This window comes from Rhineura floridana, chromosome 8, assembly GCF_030035675.1.
Source record: "Rhineura floridana isolate rRhiFlo1 chromosome 8, rRhiFlo1.hap2, whole genome shotgun sequence".
Taxonomy (NCBI): domain Eukaryota; kingdom Metazoa; phylum Chordata; class Lepidosauria; order Squamata; family Rhineuridae; genus Rhineura; species Rhineura floridana.
In genome coordinates this window covers 59,420,797-59,442,994 of record NC_084487.1, presented here as the reverse complement: position 1 = coordinate 59,442,994, position 22,198 = coordinate 59,420,797, and the positions used below count along the sequence as shown (strand labels likewise).

The following is a 22,198-nucleotide window of genomic DNA, read 5'->3' as shown; positions in this document are numbered from 1 at the left end:
AAGCACCCCCCAGCCGCCGCCCCTTCGGAGCTCAGAAGGAGGGGTAAGCGGGATTTGGGATCGTGCGGAGACCTTTCCGCACAAGCTGTCCCCCCCACATACCCCCTCATGGTGCCCCAGGTTTCCCCGTCTGGCCTGTAAGAACAAACAGCCGTTTGAAAATTCTTTTTCAGGTTTGGGGGCGCATGCTCTGACACCCACCCACCTCATTGGGCAATGCACTCCCCTTATTGCCTACACCGGGGGGCCCCGCCTGCCAGCCACTGCACACATATACCGTCACTCACTTCCACAGCTACTCACCCCCATTCTGCTCCTGCTGCCTTCTCCTTCATCCTTGCCATTCTGCGCGGTTTGGCTCTCCACTTCCTCCCTCGTGCCTCCTAACACAGAGCACGAGGGAAGAGCTACACCGCTCAGAAGCCCAGTTTGAAGCACATGTCTTTCCTCCACCATTCCACCAATCACAGCAGCAGAAGACTTCCTCTGCTTCCCCCCCCCCAGTAACGTCCAAATGTAACGCAGGAAAGATACAGTTGAAGCTGAAAAGTAATGAAATTACCACTCGTTCTGTTACAAGCAAAATGTAACGAAGTTACCCTCTCGTTTTGCAAAAAAGAAATAAATTACAAGTAACTCGTTATTTCTAACGTTACTTCCAACCTCTGCCAGAGATCATATCGCAAGCATACATTGGATAATGGAACGGACCAAGGAATTTCAGAAGAAAATCACCCTGTGCTTTATAGATTACAGCAAAGCCTTTGACTGTGTAGATCATGAAAAACTATGGAATGCTTTAAAAGAAATGGGGGTACCTCAGTACCTGATTGTCCTGATGCACAACCTATACTCTGGACAAGAGGCTACTGTAAGGACAGAATATGGAGAAACCTATTGGTTTCCAATTGGAAAGGGTGTGAGACAGGAGTGTATTTTGGATTGGACCAAGATGAAGGAGATGTGAAAATTGGAGGAAGAAATCTCAATAATTTAAGATATGCAGACGATACTAGACTACTAGTAGAAACCAGTAATGATTTGAAATGAACGCTGATGAAAGTTAAAGGGGAAAGCACAAAAGCAGGACTACAGCTCAACGTTAAAAAGACTAAAGTAGTGACAACAGAAGATTTATGTAACTTTACAGTTGACAATGAGGACATTGAACTTGTAAAGGATTATCAATACCTTGGCACAGTCATTAACCAAAATGGAAACAATAGTGAAGAAATCAGAAGAAGGCTAGGACTAGGGAGGATAGCTATGAGGGAACTAGAAAAGGTCCTCAAATGCAAAGATGTATCACTGAACACTAAAGTCAGGATCATCCAGACCATGCTATTTCCGATCTCTATGTATGGGTGTGAAAGTTGGACAGTGAAAAAAGCGGGTAAGAGAAAAATCAACTCATTTGAAATGTGGTGCTGGAGGAAACCTTTGCAGATACCATGGATTGCAAAAAAGACAAATAATTGGGTGTTAGAACAAACTAAACCAGAACTATCACTAGAAGCTAAAATGATGAAACTGAGGTTATCATACTTTGGACACATCATGAAAAGACATGATTCATTAGAAAAGATGATAATGCTGGGGAAAACAGCAGGGAGTAGAAAAAGAGGAAGGCCACACAAGAGATGGATTGATTCCATAAAGGAAGCCACAGACCTGAACTTACAAGTTCGGAACACGGTGGTTCATGACAGATGCTCTTGGAGGTCGCTGATTCATAGGGTCACCATAAGTCGTAATCGACTTGGAGGCATATAACAACAAAAGAACAATGCCATCTACATTGTCTTAATGAGTTTTCCATCACATCTAAGGACTCAAAGCCAGTTACAATCTCATTCTGTCTGTTCTCGCTATTTCCCTGTAAGGGAGGCCACACTGAGTTATAGAAGCAACTGTCTTACTGAGCAGGACTTGAATCCAGATAATCCTTACTTTTTTAAAAAAATATGTATTTGCAAATTTATCCCTTGCTAAGACACCACACTCTCTCTGCTTAACCATGCTGGGGTCACCTGTACGCCAGAAAGCCTGGGAGGCAATATCACATGACTGCTATCAAAAGAGGGAGGCTATCCCCCTCCACCCAGTGAATTTCAGACCTGTACATGCTGGCTTAATGAAAGAAATCGGACGTGCAATCTTTGCTAACCTATTTCTAAGGGATAAATACTATTTTTGAACTTCCATTTTCTCCCTTCTCCAAGATTGTCCAAATGATATTATTCAGCTGTTGTGCTAACCTTTCACCCTCACCAAAGACTTGTGCTTTTGTTGTGGAGATAGTTCCCAGTAACTGAGGCTGCTTTCACATTGCACTTTATTCCTTTATTCTGATTTCTTACACAATAATTTGTGCATTGTATTTGATCTTTCACACAATGTACAAGCTAGTTGCTGCCCTGGGCTTCTACTTGGAGGAACGACGGGATATAAATTCAATTAATTAATTAATTAAATTCTAGAGTAATATAGTGGAAGTTTAGTGCTAATTTTCATAATAAAATACCAGAGATAATCTATTTGCAAGCTTGGGGTCACAGAAAATCACAGGAGTTTATCGCTAGCTGCAGCCACTCATGTGACAGGCATCCCAGCATGCAGTGTGTTCCCAGCCTTGAGATGCACAGGGTTTTTTTTTGCCTGACAAAAATTGTACCGGTGTTTCAGCATAGGTGCAGGTAGCAGCAGCATTTCACACACACACACCTATATTTATACAACTAAAAAAATTCAGATGCTAAAGTGAGAGGGGTTGCATGTTGATGGGACGAGATCTTAAGACTTCCTACACAGGAAAACTACACTGTAGTTCTCCACTGTAGAGGAACTACTGTGTGCACATGTATAATGGGTAAGGGACAAAAACAAGGCATTCAGCCATGTGAGTTGAGCAAAATGTTGGCATATTGGCTGAAAAAGCTACTGTTCCTTCATGCAACAGGTACTACAGTGTGATTGGAATTTTGGGAATAGGGACAGAAGCATTACCATTTTAATCTGTTAAACTAATGCAATAAGCTCCATGTCTGAAAGTAGCCAGAATTACAAAGAGTTATGACTAGAAATACAATTTATACCAAGTACTAAAGTGAATCTCAATTAGAATCCAGCTAAATGTGTGCCACATGGGCATCTACTGGCTAATATTTGTTTTAGGGAGAAGTGACAACTTTCCTTTACCATATACATGCCATTTTGTGACCATTCTGTGAATCTACTTTTTATTTCACAGAGTTTCTGCACACTGCTGAAGTGCAAATAGCCCATGAATGATTTTATTTTAAAAAGTGAACACAATACCTCTACAATGAGGCTATGCACACCAATCCATTACTTGTAGAAGAGATACAATTCTACTTCCTTTTTAAATTATTTTTATTTTTAGTCTTGAGGGAGTTTTGCCAAGGCTAAAATGTGGCAGTGGTTGGCTTCTTAGATTATGTAGAAAAGCTCTAAGAAAAAGAGTCTGATTTTCCTTGAATTTATCTCACTGGAAGAAAACTAATCCTAACTGGAGTTATGCCAACTGGGGATAAGATTTTGCAGAAGCTTCTCTATGCCAAGGAAGGGTGCAAAAGTGGGATGGGTGCTGCTGCCAGGGTACATCAGGCAGTCAGTTGCTTGGGGGTGAGACAGAAGAAGAAAGATAACCTGGTAAAGGTAAAGAAGGCCTGCTGGGATGCAACTTAGCAGGGCTGGCCTACTAGGCAAAGTAGTAATAGTAATGGATTGATCACATGAGAAGGGAAGGGGTGGGCCCAGAAGAACTGGTTGGCCTGTGCAGCGCTCCTTCCAATTGGTTCAGCCGTGACTGTTATACGCTGAACTGACACTGAGAACTCCCGACTGTAAAATGTAAGCAGTTCCACTCAGATAGGGGTCCTCTTGCAGCCCCTGTGCTTCTAGAATCTATGACTATGTATAGCTGGGATCAGGGGTTGGACAAATGCTCCATGATGTGTCTGTTTTCTTTCTATTGTTGGGGCTGAATGGTTAAGGAATTGCTCTGTGTTAATTGCAGTGTGGCTTCTGTTAATGCAGCCTAAAATAGCATTTGCCTTTTTTGCAGCCACATCACACTGTTGGCCCATATTCAGCTTGTGATTAGCAACGACCCCAAGATCCTTTTTGCATGTAGTATTGCTGAGCCAAGTATCCCCCATCTTATAACTGTGCACTTGGTTTCTTTTTCCTAGATGTAGAACTTTGCACTTATTCAAGTTAAATTTCATCCTGCTGTTTTTAGCCCAATGTTCCAGCCTATCAAGATCCCTTTGAATTTTGTTTCTGTCTTCCAAGGTATTAGCTATCTCTCCCAATTTTGTATCATCTGCAGATTTGATAAGCAATCCCTTGACCTCCTCATCCAAGTCATAAATCCACATTGAGCTAGCTTGCTAATCAGAATATCATGGGGCACTTTGTCAAAAGCTTTGCTGAAGTCAAGATATATTATGTCCACAGCATTCCCACAGTCTATAAGGGAGGTTACCCAATAAAAAAATGAGATAAGATGTTTTCAAACTGTAGTAATCAAAATGGGGGTCTGTACGCTCCAGTTAGGTGGTTTACAAAACATTCTAGTTTATTTAACAGGGATGAAGTGCAAAGTTCTACACCTAGGAAAAAGAAACCAAGTGCACAGTTACAAGATCGGGGATACTTGGCTCAGCAACAGTACATGCAAGAAGGGTCTTGGGTTTGTTGTTGATCACAAGCTGAATATGAACCAACAGTGTGATGTGGCTGCAAAAAAGGGAAATAGTATTTTAGGCTGCATTAATAGAAATATAGTTTCCAAATTGCGTGACATATTGGTTCCCCTCTATTCAGCACTGATTAGGCCTCAGCTTGAGTAATGCATCCAGTTTGGGACACTACACTTTAAGAAGGATGCAGACAAACTGGTACAGGTTCAGAGAAGGGCAACAAGGCCAGGGTACTGGAAACAAAGCCCTATGAGGAGAGACTGAAAGAACTGGGCACATTTAGCCTTGAGAAGAAAAGATTGAGGGGAGATATGATAACACTCTTCAAGTACTTGAAATGTTGCCACACAGAAGAGGGCCAGGATTTCTTCTCGACTGTCCCAGACTGCAGGACAAATAATGGGCTCAGTTGCAGGAAGCCAGATTTTGGCTGAACACCAGGAAACATTTCCTAACTGTTAGAGTGGTATGACAGTGGAACCAATTATCTAGGGAGGTGGTGGGCTCTCCAACACTGGAGGCCTTCAAGAGGCAGCTGGACAGCCACCTGTCGGGTATGCTTTAATTTGGATTCCTGCACTGAGCAGAGGGTTGGACTCGATGGCCTTGTAGGCCCCTTCCAACTCTATGATTCTATGCCCTAAGAAGCATCTCCATGATCCAAGTCATTGCGCTTTTATGCTTTAAGCTACATGTATTGCTTTAATGAGGCTGTTTCCTCATTTTGTAAAGAAGCCCCAGGAGCAGTATGTCTTCTCTGCACTTGCCTGGCCAGGGAGTAAAAGCTGAGTAGTGGCATAATTTAAAGATTGTTGACTGCATGGCAGACTGCCTGTCTTAGCAAGGATAATGAACACAAAGGCTCTGTGACAGTGGTCGTTATTGATGTTTCCAGGAATGATGGGAGGACATTTCCCATTTTGGAATTTATTGAGCTATAAGTTTTCCCATCCCCTCCTGGGTTGAGTAGGTCTAGGATATAGCAACAGTTCCAGAGATGTAGAGGTGGCACATCACTCCCCCGCTCCTGCTGCCCAGCATCATTAAGTGTGTAGGATTGCTCTATTAAAGTCATTGGCAATAACCCAAACTATTATGTGTTATATGCATACAAAGAAGCTGAGATACTAAACACCTAAATGCCTTCTGGGAAAGAGAAGCAGTAGAGGGAAGGCAGGCAGCTAAACACAGCAGACTGGATTCATTATAGCTGAAATATAGCCAAGAAGCAGAAGGAAAAACTAAAGCACAAGGCAAGACATACTGCATCTAATAGCCCCATATATTACTTTGAATAGCCTAAACATATAAGTTCACGAACATGGTTACAAACTTCCTTTGGACTTTGCCTCTGAATGTCACATGCTTGGCAATGGAGTCAATGTGCACGACCCTGCACCAATAGCATGTTTTGCCTTTGATAACACTTGAAGAGGCCTATAGTAGCTCTGCCATTGTCACTACAAGATTTCCACATTTTTAAAAAAATGAATAGTGCCTACCCTTCATGGTCTATTATATTATCAATGCATGTTTTGTTTCTTATATCCCAGATTTTAACAGTTTTATCTTCACTGCAAGAAACTATTAATCTTCCATCTGGTGAGTATCTACAAAGGAAAGAAATATATTTTAGCGTCTAAATGAATTTCAGCTTCTGAACTTAGTGACAATTTTGTCCTGAATTGAACACTTGAACACTAACCGACTTCATGACATAGCAAAGGATCACAGCATCACCAGAAAAAGTCTTAACAACCACCATGAATATGAAAATGTAGGCACTAACATTGTTAACAGGCCAAGATTAAAGAGTTTGGTGCTGCTAAGCTTTGTTGTATGTCTCCAGATCAAAGACCTTTTAACCATCATTATTTTGGACTTTGGGAATTCTTTAGTCAAGTAGTGCATCTGTATCAAGGCACTAAATACACCCAGACACAATGTACTTTCCAAGGCTACAGGACACAGTGGATAACACCCAAGTGGCCTTTTGCCAGCTTGCTACAGGCTTGTTAGTTTTAAGATTCGTTATTATTATAATAATATAAGGGAGAAACCCTAGTCTCACTATTTTTTGAAAGCAGAAGATAGAGTTGAGTGTTAGCAGCATAAACACAGAGTTAGGGTTATCAAGGGCTGTGGTTACCTGATGCTCAAGTAAATATAATTAAACAGCTGATTTTTAAAAAAACAATGAAACAAAAAATAATCCTGCAGGAGGAAAGAAATCAAATCAATCAAGCCAGAAGGGCTTCCTAAAAACACAGGTTTTAACCTGGTATTTGAAACTAATGGGGCTTGGTGGGCCTTGTTAGGGAGGATAGTCCATAAGGTTAGAACCATGACCAAGAAGGCCCTGTTCCTAGTCGATATGCCACTGAACCTTAAATGGTGGAGTCAAGCTAGAGGTTTAATAACTGTGCTGAACACATGTAATTTTTAATGGTAAAGTACATGGCAAGTTTATCAAAGTGGGCAGAAATTAAACAGTACCATATGGACAGTGTCCCAAACAGGTCTTTGGTCAATCTTCTATTAACAAGTGAAAATGAGAATGTTAACTGAACTCTATACCCCCATTCAAATAGGCATAATTACAGGTCTTTTTATAGATCTTTCTCCATGGGCAGATCATTTTCTTTCTGTGCTGTGTGGTAAAAATTGGGCTCAATTTCCCGCAATGCAGCACAGAAATGCTGCAGTCAGTCCATGGATCTGCAGTCTTTTTCCATGCTTTCTTTCTGTGCCATGTGGAGAGAAAGGATAGCCCAGCAACACTGTTCATGCCATGGTATTAACATATGAAGCAACTTTAAAAAAACCTGCTAGTTGTGAGGACAAAGAAAGCTGCTTTTCAAAATTCAGAAAGTAAAGCATACACTCACTTGGCACAGCGCACCCAGTGTGTATGCTGGGATAAGGTAAACAAAAGGCGTTGGCTGTAAACACTCCACACTTTTACTGACTTGTCATTGGATGCAGTAGCTAGAAACTGACTGTCAAACGAGAAGTTCACGCTGCGGACTGCAGCAGTATGGCCTTTTAATGGTGTGGATTCACCATGACTGTAAATAAAAAAAATCACATGCTTTAGCCCCACAATAACATAAAAGATTAATTCAGTTTTCTTTCAACTTGCTTAGTTTAAACTTAGTTGAGAACAAAAGAGAAAGTTTCCATTTCTTCTTGGCCCCAGCATGCTTGAGTGTGAAATCCAAGATCTTTTGCACAAAGAACAGAAGACTAGAGCAGGGGCAGGGAATCTCAGGCCCGGGGCCAAATGTGGTCCTCCAGATCTCTATGTCTAGCCTTCACCCACCCCCCTGGGCAAGGGGATAACACCCACTTGGGCAAGGGTGCTATCCCCTGGTACACATCTGATTGCTGATTGGGTTGATTCCTGTGCGAGAGCCAGGAACCACCAGGAGGCTGGGTATGTGTCTAACCCAGACCTTTGGTGACAGAAAGAGTACTGGGGACCGTTGACCTTGTGAAAGCATGGAAACCATTCATGAGCACACACATAGGATGCTTGGTGGGTGGTAAATTTATTTTATTTATTTATTAAATTTATATCCCGCCCTTCTTCCTTCTAGAAGGATGCGATACTGAGCTCTTCTGTTTAGGAGCTGAGCAACTGCCTTGGGACAGAGGGGAAAATCAGTAACAGCGTAAGGTGCCTGAGTCAGAAGGAGCAGATGGGGGAGGTTCAGGGGGCTGCTATTACCAGAGTCCTGGGGGTGGGGAGGTATGGAATGTGGGGGTAGGCAATATAACATTTGATACCTGTTGCCCCTGCTCAGCATCCCCACCATCAGTGACTTGGGTTGCAATGTTGATGTGCCCTGCCACCTAATGGCGCTGTTAATTAATGCTAGATGAATCCACAACAAAACAACTTTCATCCACAATTTGCTCATGGATGAGGTGGCTGATCTGATGTGTATTACGGAGACCTGGGTGGATGAGCTGAGGGGCCCTGACCTTACCTAGCATGCTCACCCAGGTATTCAGTGCAGTATCAGTCAAGGTCAGAGGGATAGGGAGGAAATACAGCAGTGATGTATAAAAAATCCATCATTCTCACCAGGAGGCCAAACCATCTGGGAGCTGATTGTGAGGTGCTAGGAGGCAGAGACAGACCAGGAGGATCTTGTTGATATTCCATCTACCCTGCTGCTCAACCACCTCTGATTGAGCTGGGAGAGGCAGTCTCTGGTGTGGTGTTTGAGAATCCCAGGACATTAATTCTGAGGGACTTCAATATCCATGTTGATGCTGCCTTGTCTGGGCCAACTCAGGACATTCCATGGCAACCATGGGTCTGTCACAATTCATTGTGCACCTAACATATATGGCAGGTCACACTCTAGAGCTGGTTTTTGCTACAGAGGGCACTGGGAAGGATCCAGTGATCAGGGGGGCGAATATTGCTCCATTCTCATGGAGGGATCATGCCCTGGTAAGGTTTGGTTTGGCTGTGATTAACCCCCCCCCTTAAAGAGGTGTAGGACCACTTAGATAGGTCTACCCCCGGAGACTGATGAAATTTGAGGAATTTCTGAATATTCTGGGGGATTTTCCAGTTATCACAGCTGGTGCTCTTGCCAAGGCCTTAGTTTCACTGAGGAACAGTGAGGTAGAAAAGGCCATCACTCCTATGTGCCCTCTCTGGCCATGACAGGGTCTTTTCCATGATGGCTCCCTGTTTGTGGAATATCCTCCCCATTGAGGTATGTCTGTCTCCATCACTGTTGACTTTTAGAAAGAATGTGAAAACATTTCTGTTTATCCAGGCATTTCATGACTGAAGGAGACTGTTCCTGGCAACTTGGAGATCTCTGGATGAAATAATTTTTTTAACTATGACTTCTAAAACATGTTTTAAATTGTTTTTAGAATGCTTTTCTTTTTGTTGTTAAATTGTTTTGTTGATGCGTTTGCCACCCTGGGCTCCTTCAATTGGAAAGGTGGGATATAAATTGAATAAATCATCTTGCCCCTTCATCAACCTGCTTCGCAACCTCTTGAACCATTTTTACATGGCTTGAATATGTCATAATGCCTCTGCTGGAGAAATAATCTGTGCGTATCGATATGCAGAAGCCTCTGACTTTTGTGCAGGTGGAGCATAGCCTACCGTAAAAAAATAAGAACAACATCTATTGATTCACCCATGTCTGCCTTTGGCAAACCCAGAATTTGCATGCAGCCCCCGGAAGGTTTCCCATTAGGGAATGTGGAATGTGATCCGCAGACTATAAAAGAGTTGTCCCTGAACTAGAGAAAGCAGTACTATGCCTGAGCCTACTTTCAATGTTGGCATCAACGCAGCAGAAACAAAAAAATGGAAATATTTAATTTTCAGTAATACTTACATACAAGGAATCCACAGCCTGGCTGTTCTATCCTGAGAAGCAGAAGCCAGCAAGTGTCCATCTGGTGAAAACTGTACACTGGTTACACCTTCCAAGTGACCCACAAATCTGAAGGCCTTGGAATTGGGCTTTAAATTCCATATCATAAGAAACCTATCCAAAGAAGCGGTAGCTGGCAAGAAATAATTATAAAGCTATTGACTGTAACACAGATCAAATATTGTATCCATACTTATCAATCACTTTTTCATTCCATCATAAAAGTCTGTTACTTTTACCACCAATTTTATGAGCTATCCTAAAAAATCAGATGCAGAACAAAAAGTTAAATCATTTTAGTTTGATATCTGGGACTATAATTCCACAGCAAATTCAGCCAGATAGCAAAGCATTTTTATTTATAATTTGGATGAAGAATGGAAATTGACATGCAAGTAGGTTTCTCACTACCTATTTGTACATTTAACAATGGCATGACCATAAGATAACCATTGTTAAATACAGAATATGTTTCTCTTGTCAAGGAACTGTCATGGTGTGTGCTTGTCCTGGGTTAGGACCACATGCGGATCACATTCCACATTTCCTAATGGGAAACCTTCCGGGGCTGCATGCAACATTAAAATGGTATTAAGAGTGTGGGGCAGAGAAACGGACAGATGTTTAAAGGAATTTTCATTAAGTTGGTAGAGAAGGTGGAGGCCATTAAACCAAAACCAGTACATATGAAAGGTTGCAATCCTGTGTGCATTTCCTTGGGAGAATTCTCCTTGTTCTCAGCAGGGCTTATTTCTGAATAAACAGGGTGTGGCACACACTGCAATTCTATGAATGCCTATTTGGCAATAAGTCTGCTTGAAATAACTGACTTGCTCTCAAATAAAATCTGCATAGCCTAGCAGCCTAAGGGTGAATGGTCACGGTCACCCCTACTCATATCTACCAGCAGTCAGTCCTACTCATATCTACCAGCAGTCAGTCCTACTGAGTTCAGTGGGACTTAGTGTCAGGTAAGCGTGTATACAGTTACAGCCTTAAAAGACTAGCTGTCCCACAATACTTACACCATCCTACCAAACTCACAATCAAGGCAAATAGAGGTCCCCCAATGAATGCAGAGACTGGGTTCACATTTGGATCCCTAGTGTTGTCCTTGGGGAATATCTTTTACCTTGACATGACTATACTAAGATAATCTTCAACTCCAAAGTGTTGGAGAAAGGAATGTATCATTCTAAGCCCTCCTGCTTTGGATTTGCAGCCGGTTCTATAGGCAAACTTCAATAAATAACTTGTGGAAAAGAGCTGGTTGACTATTTTATTTATGGAAATATCAAAGAGAGACTGCACAAATCATTTGTTCATATATGCTTCAACAAATAAACTTACCAAGTCCTCTAGTAGTTGGATTGAAGGCAACACAGGTGACTGCATCTTTGTGGCCTTTAAAATGACGGATCAAGATAGGATCCTCCTAGTAGAGAACAGCATGTGGAAAACCCTATATATATATTTTAATGTTTATTCTAGATAGTCACATAACCAGATCAGCAAATAATTTGCTGAAGCAGTAAATAAAATGTTACAATAAATCTGTTGGTCTTTAAGACGCCACAAGAGTCTAAGACCCAGTTCACACATAACACTAAGCCAAACAATGGCTTAACATAAATGCGAGGGATCTTGGAGATGAGACTGTGGTTACTTTGGTTCTCCTTCAGTCCTGCTGCTGCTGTGAACTAAGCCATGGTTTGGCTCAGCATATTGTCCAAACCCAGGCTCATGATTTGTCTTTCTCCAAATTACTAGTTGTAGCCAAGGTTTGTTCTGTGGCTTACCACTCTGGAATTTTTAGACAAGCAAATTATACAATTAAAATAAAGAAACCTTGTGACTTAACACATTAAATGTGTTACACTTGCAGAGCATGTGTTCTATTCTACCAAAGTTAAATAAAAGTATTAAAAGTTAATAATAATAATAAAATTTTATTTGTGAGTCGCCTATCTGGCCGAATTAACGGCTACTCTAGTCGACGTACAACTTCACAGTAAAATACAATAAAAGCCAATGAGGACCACAACAATAATAATATTACCATATTAAAAACTAACCCACCCCAGAGGTCCCATAGGCCTGCCTGAACAGCCAGGTCTTTAAGGCCCGGCGGAAACCTATCAAGGAAGGGGCATCGCGGAGGTCAAAAGGAAGGGAGTTCCAGAGGGTGGGGGCCACAATTGAAAATGCCCTCTCTCTGGTCCGCACCAGCCTCACTATCTTAACTGGTGGGACCGAGAGAAGGTCTTGTGTGGCGGCATAATTGGTGATGCTGCAGGCTCTCCTTCAGATAAACTGGGCTGAAACCGTATAGGGCTTTAAAGGTCAACACCAACACCTTGAATTGGGCCCGGTAAACAACTGGTAGCCGGTGTAGATCTATTAACACCGGAGTGATATGATCACGGCGACGGCTATTCTTAATCAAACGTGCCGCCACATTCTGTATCAGTTGTAATTTCCGGACCGTTTTCAAGGGTAACCCCATGTAGAGCGCATTACAGTAGTCTAAGCGGGAGAAGACCAGGGCATGTATCACCCGTGGGAGCAGATGGACAGGAAGATAGGGTTGCAGCCTCCTTATCAGATGTAATTGATACCAAGCTGCCCGGCTCACTGCCAAAACCTGAGCCTCCATGGACAGCTGGGAGTCAAGAATGACCCCAAGGCTGCGGACCTGGTCCTTTAAGGGCAATCTTACCCCATTAAACACCAGGTCTATATCCCCCAACCTGCCCCTATCTCCCACGAGCAGCACCTCGGTCTTGTCGGGATTTAGTTTCAGCCTATTCCTTCCCATCCATTCACTTACAGATTCCAGGCACTTGGACATGGTATCCACAGCCAACTCTGGTGAGGACTTAAACGAGAGATAGAGCTGAGTGTCATCCGCATATTGGTTGCACCACAGCCCAAATCTCCTGATGATGGCCCCCAGCGGCTTTACATAGATGTTGAATAGCATGGGGGAGAGGATAGAACCCTGTGGCACTCCACAATTGAGAGGCCAAGGGTCTGAGACCTCATCCCCCAATGCCACCCGTTGGCATCTGTCTGAGAGATAGGAATGGAGCCACCGTAAAACAGTACCCCCTATTCCTAATCCCTCCAGGCGATCTAAGAGGATACCGTGGTCGACGGTATCGAAGGCCGCTGAGAGATCCAGGAGGATGAGGAAGGTATATTCTCCCCTATCCAACGCCCTCCTCATATCATCCGCCAGGGCGACCAAGGCTGTTTCAGTTCCATGTCCAGTCCTGAAGCCCGATTTGAATGGATCTAGATAATCCGCTTCATCCAAGTGTGTCTGTAACTGTTTGGCCACCACTCGCTCAATCACCTTGCCCAGAAATGGTAAATTAGAGACTGGGTGGAAGTTATTCAACTCTTGGGGATCCAAGGAGGACTTTTTCAAGATGGGCTTTATAACTGCCTCCTTGAGGGCTAATGGCATTACACCCTCTTCCAAGGATGCATTTACTATTGCCTTGATCCCTTCGCTCAGTCTCTCTTTGCAGCTCATAATGAGCCACGAGGGGCAAGGATCCAGCAGACAGGTGGTTGGCTTCACAGTAGAGAGCACCTTGTCCACTTCCTCAGAGGGAAAAGGCTGAAACCTATCCCACCGGCGTGCACGTTGAAGTCCCCCAAAACTTTGTCTTCCTTTTCTTACTGTTATGTAATTAGTAAGTCTTCACTATACAATTTTTTTCTCCAGATAAGAGTGCAGTCCAAACTAGAGAATAATGGCTGAATAAACAAGCATGGGATTACACTTTCAGGCATCTGCCATCAGTTCAATTATCTAACTGGTCAGGTATAAGTCTCTGCCCAGCAACACTTCCCAGTTAGTCACGTGGAGCAAGAATTGAGGTGTGTGCAGAGGGTATGGGATGAAAGAGTGCAGTTCCAGGATTCTCCTTCTCTAAAGCAGGAGTGATTAAACAAGCTACCGGATCACCATGGTAACAATCAGTTTCTTGCTCTGGCTAGCCAATGAGGGGAAGACGGGGCTTTTAAATTTGTTTGCGACAGATTAGCATAGAGGAAGTCAGGCAATGGGGACAATAATCCAGCAGATACTTCTTTTCTTTGATGCAGGTGCTACCTCCTGGAAGAAGATGAAGTGGTATCACTTCTTCGCAAGACTGTTTGCATTTCTAATCAAAAGCTGAAGGTTGCATTTCGGCTGGCCAAAGCTCTTCTGATGACGCTCAGTGCTATATCTTACCAGTCAGTAAGTTTTGTTTAAGTACCATGGAATTACCATCCAGGTAATTATGCATAGGACTACAGCCATGCCACACAGCTGGTGAGGACATGAGCCCAGGTCTCCCCAATCACGAGGAGCTCCTGCATGTCAGAGTTTACCACTTCACCCACTAGGAAACCCCCCCCCCCGTGTTAGCTAGGCGCTCGGAAAACCCCTAACAACAAAGGGAAAGAGGAAGGGATGAGAGAGCTACCATTGCTACCCAGCCTTCCTCCTCCCCACCTCCCGCTCCTCCTCCCCACTTCTCGTCGGTCCCTAGGGACTCGCTCTGCTCCTACCAGCGCCGTCGCCATCAGAATCCCAGGCTAAGGAAGCGGGATCTCTCTCCGCTCCAGCCGCTTTCCACGGCCGTCAAAACCCCCGCGCTCCAGACCATATCAGTCGAGTCCCGAGCTCGCCGCCACACGGCGGGAGACGGTACCAAGGTCGGGGTGAGCCTAGCCCAGCCTCACCAGCAGAGAGGCGGAGGCGCTTGCGTTGAGGGAAGGAGAGAAGAGCTCCGCTCACTCTCCTTGTCAAAGTCGGGCTCGGACATCCATGTCATCGACGTTCGATTCGCCCTTAAAGGGGCCGGCTCTCCGAGGTGACAAGGAAGCTGGACTTGTTGCCTAGCGCCCGCGCGCGTCCCGGATGTTGCACCAGGCCTTGCCGGGAAGAGCGCAAGGAGGAAAAGGGGAAGAGAAACGCCGCCTTTTTCTCTCCTTAGAACTACAGTGGTGTGGGAAAATAGAGTAAGAGACCCGCCTCGAGGGGGTTCTTGGAGAGTGCGCTTTGGCGTGAAAAAGAGTGAGAAATGGTAAGCTCACAGAAGAGAGGTGAAGTTATGTCTTACTACACATGCAACCCACAATTATCTCTACATTAAATAGGAGAAGTTGGGCGGGTTCAGTCTTTTCTGACAGTGTGATTCCCTTCCACACTTGCAGTAAAAAAAAAACACCAACCCTCAAGGATTAAAATTAAATATATATATATATTGAAGAAAATTAGTTCTCATATATTACCAGAACAAATAAATAATAACAATCTTAATACTCTTAACAGTCTGGCTGCTATTGCTTTATAGCAGTGAAGAAGTTACAATTTCTCTTTTTGTTTCCAACAATTAACAGGATAGAAAGAAAAATAACCCCAAAACAGAACAATGCGTTCACAGTCCTTTCGTTTTGCTGCTAGTTCCTTGTGCAGGAAACAAAATCTCTCATTACTGCTTGGCTCCTAAAAACAATCAAAGCAGGGCTGTGAATAACACAGAGTTTGCTGGCCTTCCCATCCCACAGAGCTTGGAAAAGTTACTTTTTTGAACTACAACTCCCATCAGCCCAATCCAGTGGCCATGCTGGCTGGGGCTGATGGGAGTTGTAGTCCAAAAAAGTAACTTTTCCAAGCTCTGCCTCTGGAGCAGCTCCTTCTTGAGTTGGGCTGGTCTGCTACAATCTTCTCAGAGAAGCCAGCCCATCCTGAAGGTTACTTTACTGAGCATGCTCCTATAGCTGGTTCTAGAAAGAGAGGGGGAGGGTAATAGCCACACCCAATGCCAGCAAACACAGGCATGCTGCATTTATCTTTTTTTTTTAACAATACTGGAAACAATAACTGAAGCATGGGTTACACACAGTCAGCCTTAGCAAATGCAAAGCAGGTGCTCTGCTACTGAGCTATGGCCTTCACCCAACCCCACTCAGCAAAAATGGGTATTCTATCCATAATGATAAGTTACACAGAAATCCAACAGGACCTGTTTGCCCAGTAAAGCACAACAGCTTTAGTTTCTGCACAAAAGAAATGGATAGCACTCTTCTCTTTGAAATCCTACCTCCATTAAATAACAAGTCAATTCAAATTAATATTTTCCATAATAGGTTTGTAGAGTTGACTGCAGCGGACACATTATCTGAAGGAACAAGAACTTTGAAACTGTGAAAAAGGTTATAGCTACTTACTGCTGCTTGCTTAAGCCACGATGGTGACAGGGTCGAGATTATTTAAATTGTGTTATTTCCAGCTCATCATTTTTTAACTAAAAATTGTAGCGTTAGCATTCCTGAGTGTTTTGCCAGCTAGATCTAAGTAGGTGTTCCTATTCAGAGACTCAATATATCAAGAATAGTCAAACTAGGAACATACAGACAACCTGCTTATCTGAAATTGCAATGAAAAGGGCTTGCTTGCACCAATCCTGCAAGGTGGGGCAGGCTGTGAGGCACTCTTTCAGGTATTTGTGCCTGGATAGGACAGCCACAAACTTTCCCTTTTATCCTACTTAGATAGCCAGATATACAGCAGTTAGAGTAATTGAGCTGATACATTCCCAAACTCCCACTTTGTTCCAGGTAGCCAGAGTCCAATCTGCAATTCCCAACACTGCTCCTTGAAAGCTTGGAGCACGGGCAAGCAAACTGGTTGGGTAAGGTAAATATCACCAGCTCCTGCAGCTGGGCAAAAACTTGAGCAACTCCGGAGTTCAAATAAAAAAGAATACATTTATTCAAAATAGTAGAAGAGTGGATGAAATAGGGACCTGCGGCTATGGAACAAACTACACAAGACCAATTTTTAATAATATGGCAGGACTTTATTTCTGATACAAATGATGATACATGCAGGTACCCAGTACCCTCGGTCTATGTAGAAATATGGTGAAGATGAATAGAATTTATGGTTGGGGAAAGGGAAAAACAGAAATGAGGTCAGCTTATCAGTTGTAAAGTTCAAATCCCGGAATATATGGAACAAATTGGTAAGGCAATTTAGCACACCTGTAATGTTCTAAATGAATAAAGCAAAAAAAATATCTTTTGATTATGTACATGGAATTATGTTTTTTCCATTCCTGATAAGGCAACTAAGGCAAATTAATTTACCTTAGTTCTTTTTTTAAAAAAAATCCTTTAAAAAAAAATTAATTTGTTCTAGCTGGATCTGAATTGTAATGGTGAAATAATGAAATAAAATAAAATTTGAAATTACAAAAATTGGGTCCTGCTTTAGAAGAAAACACATTCATTGAAGGCGTCTAAGGTATTTACAAAAATATCTTCATGCAAAAGCAGCATGGGTTATCTCAAGCAAGCAGAGATACAGTTGTCCAGGGTCATGGGGGGGTCATAGAACCCTTATGTTTTTGGGAGCAGGACCCCAGACAGGTGTCTATGTATGAGGGGAGCATGTTAGCCACTGAGAAGAGTCCTTATCCTTTTGGCTGATTGCAGACAGAGTGAAAGGAGGTGAGTCAGCCACTGAGAAGACTCTTCTTAGTAGCTAACACACAGCCTCCCTTTCATGGTGATTGGCTCCTAGGGACATCTTTTGTAGTGCAGAAACAGCAAGGGAGATGAGGGAAAGTAGAGAAGTGGTGTGGTGTGGTGTGAGTATCATAAGAAGACCCTGCACTTCTGAATTTGCCACTATACTACTGCAAGTCATCTAAGGCAGTCTTATTCAGCCTTGGGGCCCCCAATGATGCTGGAAGACAACTTCCTTCATTGGCTAAGCTAGCTGGGAATTATGGGAGTTGTAGTATAGCAACATCGGGAGACCCAAAGTTGAAGAACTCTGATCTAAGGTATTCAAGGGAGAGACAAAGAACATTGAAATCTGCCTTGAATCTTTGGAGAGAGCCAGTTCTACTTGGTATCCCAACAATCTATCATGTACACAGAGGACAGTTTGATCATTAGTACTTACAAACAGCCCAGATAGATGGGTCAAGAGAGAGAGAGAGATGTGAGTGAAATCATTCTCTTGATTTTTCCTGTCAAAGAAAAGTGGTGAGGTGGGGAAAGATATTCACCTGTGGATATGAGGGAATTACTTTGAATATGACTTGCTCTTCTTAGTTTATGTTGTGGGGATTTCTGGTACAGATTCTCTTGAAGAGACAGAAAGGGGAGATCATAGTTTGGACCCAAATCTCATTCATTCTTTCATTCATTGGCAATCACTCATGGCCAAGTAAGATTGTCTTCCAAGATAAGGTCTTTAACTGTGGGTCTGTAAGTGACTGTGGAGGCCAATTATAGATCCACACAGCCTCCCACAGTGAAGACATAGGTTTCCAGATGGAAGACAGTCACAATGAGGATTTGTTTGACATGCCTTCCACTTAGCTCATTTGTCCCTTGCGCCCTGTACTCGTGTTTCTTCAAAGTCCATAGCACCTTTGATAATGGCCGACCTCCAATTGGGATGCTCATGGGCCAAAGCTTCCCAGGTCTCGATGCTCATGTTACATTTTTGTAGATTAGCTTTGAGAACATCTTTAAACCTCTTTTGCTGTCCACCGATATTCCGTTTTCCATCCTTAAATTGGGAATAAAGTAGCTGCTTTGGAAGACGGTGATCAGGCATTTGAACAACATGGCCAGTCCAGTGAGGTTGATGTTGAAGGATCATTGTTGCAACACTGGTAGTCTTTGCTTCTTCCAAAACACTAACATTAGTCCATCTTCCCAAGTAATTTGCAGAATTTTCTGGAGGCAGCGTTGGTGGAATCTTTCAAGAGGTTGGGAGTGGCGTTTATAAATGGTCACTGTTTCACAGGCATACAGTAAGGTCGGTAGTCCAATGGCTTTATAAATAAGCATTTTGGTCTTCCTGCGAATATCCCGATCCTTGAACACTCTATGCTTCATTCGGGAGAATGCAGCACTCGCAGTGCTCAGACAATGTTGAATTTCAGCATCAATGTCAGCTTTTCTAGTGAGATGGCTGCCAAGATAGGAAAAGTGATCAACGTTCTCCAGCGTTGCACCATTAAGCTGGATTAATGGTCCTACAGAGGGACTAGTTTGCTCCTGTTGATGAAGCACTTTGGGGTTTTTTTATATTAAACGAGAACCCAAACTTTCCATATGCTTCTGCAAAGACATTTAGGATAGTTTGAAGATCTTTCTCTGAATGTGTGGAGACCACATTATCATCGGCATACTGAAGTTCTATGACAGAGGTTGTAATTACCTTACTTTTTTGCTTTCAGCCTACTGAGATTCAAAAGCTTTCCATCTGTTTGATATATGATTTCCACAAGAGTAGGAAGTTTCCCCTCAATAAGGTGTAGCGTCATAGCAATGAAGATAGCAAGTAAGGTTGGAGCAACGACGCATCCCTGTTTTATGCCTGATCTGACTCTGAATGGATTGCTCTGAAAGCCACTGTTGTCCAAAATTGTCACTGTCATATTGTCATGAAGAGTCGCAAAATATTCACAAATTGATCAGGGCATCCAGTTTTCAGAAGGATGGTCCAGAGAGCGGTTCCATTCACAGTATCAAAGGCCTTAGTCAGATCAATAAACGCCATATATAAAGGTTGATTTTGCTCCCAGCATTTTTCTTGAAGCTGTTGTGCAGTGAAGATCATGTCCATTGTCCCCTTGGAAGGGCGGAAACCATTTTGAGATTCGGGGAGGATATCTTCTGAGTTCAGTAGGAAGCAATTTGCGAGGATCCTTGCAAGAATTTTAACTGTGGTAGCTAGAAGAGAGAAGCCTCTTTAGTTCCGACAATCTGTTCTATCACCCTTCTGAAAAAGAGTGATAATTATGGCATCCCTAAAGTCATCCGTTATCTCCTCCCTCTTCCAGATTTTTTCGATGAACTTAAGACGTTGTTGTGTAAATTCAGGCCCACCTTCTTTAAAGACTTTGGCAAGAATCCCATCAGATCCACTAGCTTTGTTATTCTTCATTTGATTAATAGCTTTACTGACTTCATCCAAATTAGGGGATACTGCAAGCTCATCTCTAGTTTGTTGTTGTGGAATTTGCGAGAAGACCTCACCAGCCACAATAGAGTTACGATTGAGGTCGCGGTAATGCTCTTTCCAACGCAGTGCAATAGATTCTTATCCTTAAGACGTTTGGCACCATCCATTGAATGTAAGGGATTTGTACCATAATTTGTTGGTCAATAGATGGCTGTTGTGGCATTAAAAAATTTCTGTGCATCATGAGCATCTGCAAAATGCTGGATTTCTTGAGCTTTCTTTATCCACCAGGTGTTCTTAATTTCTCTCGTTTTTCTTTGGACGTCAGCCTTTGCACTGGCATAGGGTTTTTTCTTAGCAGCACAGTTAATGTCTTTCTGCCATATCTGAAAGGCTTTCCTTTTCTTGTCAATATGTTCAATCTCACTATCATTCTCATCAAACCAATCCTGATGTTTCTTAGTTTGGTATCCAATAGTTTGTTCACATGCTGCAATAATGGAAGTCTTCAATGTTCCTCGATGTTTTCAGGGAGTTCTGTAGGTAGATGTTTCTTGAGAGTTGTTTGAAAGCAAGCTCACTTAATAGGATCTTGAAGGGCATGGATGTTCATTTTATGCCTTGGTTTTCTTCCTTGGAGTCTATGTTGAAGAACAATATTAATGGCCATAGTGGATCAAATTAATCAGTGATCTGTCCAGCAATCATCAGCACTTGTCATGGCCCTAGTGAGGAGTACATCACAACAATCTCTGGCACAGACAATTACATAATTCAGGAGATGCCAGTGTTTTGACTGAGGGTGCTTCCATGATGTTTTAAATTTATTTTTCTGGTGAAAGATTGTGTTTGTAATAACAAGATTATGCTCTGCACATTTAGTCAGAAGTAGAATTGCATTCAGGTTGCTATTGCTAACTCCTTCTTTCCAAATGTTTTCTGGCCATAAATCGAAATCATGCCCAACTCTTGCATTGAAATTGCCCAGGAGGATAATTTTGTCCTCCTTAGGTAATCTCTGATAAGATGGTATCCAGCTGGGTATAAAAAGTTTCCTTGATGTCTTTATCAGCATCTAATGTTAGTGCGTAAGCACTTAGTATAGTTGCTTGCTGGTTTTTGGCGAGTATTAACCGGAGAGTTGTTCATTAATGCCAGTAGGAACTTCTGACAAGTGCTTTACAAGATTATTTTTAATAGCAAAGCCTACTCCATGTATTCCTTGTTCAGGCAGTCCTTTCCAGAAGAAGGTGTAACCTCCTTTTTCTTCCTTCAGTTCTCCTTCTCCTGCTCCTCGAGTTTCTTGGAGTGCTGCTATGTCAATATTAAAAAGTCTGAACTCTCTTGCGATGATGGTAGTTCTGCATTCAGGACATTCACTATCTGTTTTGTCTAGCAATGTCTGTATATTTCATATTCCAAAACTCAATTGTCTTTTGCGACTGCTAAGTGGTGACCCCACTGGACGCAGTAATCCAGTCAGGGAGAGATATGAGGCAGACTATGTTTAGGGCACCTTTTCTAGCCCCCTCCCCATATGGGGTGAGCAGAGTGAATCCTGAATAGGACTGCTCAGTTGTGGATATGGCTGCTGAACTACTCAACTGCCTCAGTCCTTGAGCCAGGACAACTGAGTCTGTATCCACCACCCACGTGCCGGTCCATGACTAGGGGCTTCTGGATTTCACAGTCCTGCCCCCATCACCATTCGCCGATTGCCATGGGATTTTTGTTTTGTTTTGGTTGGAAGATGCCTGTGCATGAATTTGTTTTATATGGGGAGATCAGTGCACAATGATCAACACACAACCTTGACAGAAAAAGGCTTTGATTCACTGGCCTGGATACCATGACGATTGGAAGTCTTTTATCTACTGCAGCCTTCATCCACCTTCACAGCCTTTGTAACATACACATTGTTATACTCCAGCTGTTCTGCCGTTGAGGACATTCTTGGATCATTCTATGTCTGGTTCCTCTCCCTTGACCTTACCGCCATGGGTGACCCTGCTGGGAGTACATGACTCCTGATGGCATTGCTCATAGGGCTCATT

The 22,198-nt window shown here is 42.9% G+C and overlaps 1 protein-coding gene across 6 annotated transcripts in view; it reads right to left on the bottom strand.

The window, feature by feature from the left end:
* The window catches only part of POC1B (POC1 centriolar protein B), a 48,315-nt gene extending 33,302 nt beyond the window's left edge, over positions 1-15,013 (bottom strand). For 3 of the 6 annotated variants that reach the window (XM_061639592.1, XM_061639595.1, XM_061639598.1), the window contains exons 1-5: positions 14,717-14,883; positions 11,498-11,582; positions 10,109-10,280; positions 7,616-7,795; positions 6,230-6,337 (exon numbers count right to left, since the gene is read on the bottom strand). In XM_061639592.1, coding sequence (XP_061495576.1) covers positions 6,230-6,337; positions 7,616-7,795; positions 10,109-10,280; positions 11,498-11,582; positions 14,717-14,731 — 560 coding nt within the window. In that variant the 5' untranslated portion in view covers positions 14,732-14,883. The other 3 variants (XM_061639596.1, XM_061639597.1, XM_061639593.1) reach the window with 3 other exon arrangements.
* Positions 15,014-22,198: the final 7,185 nt, after the last annotated feature.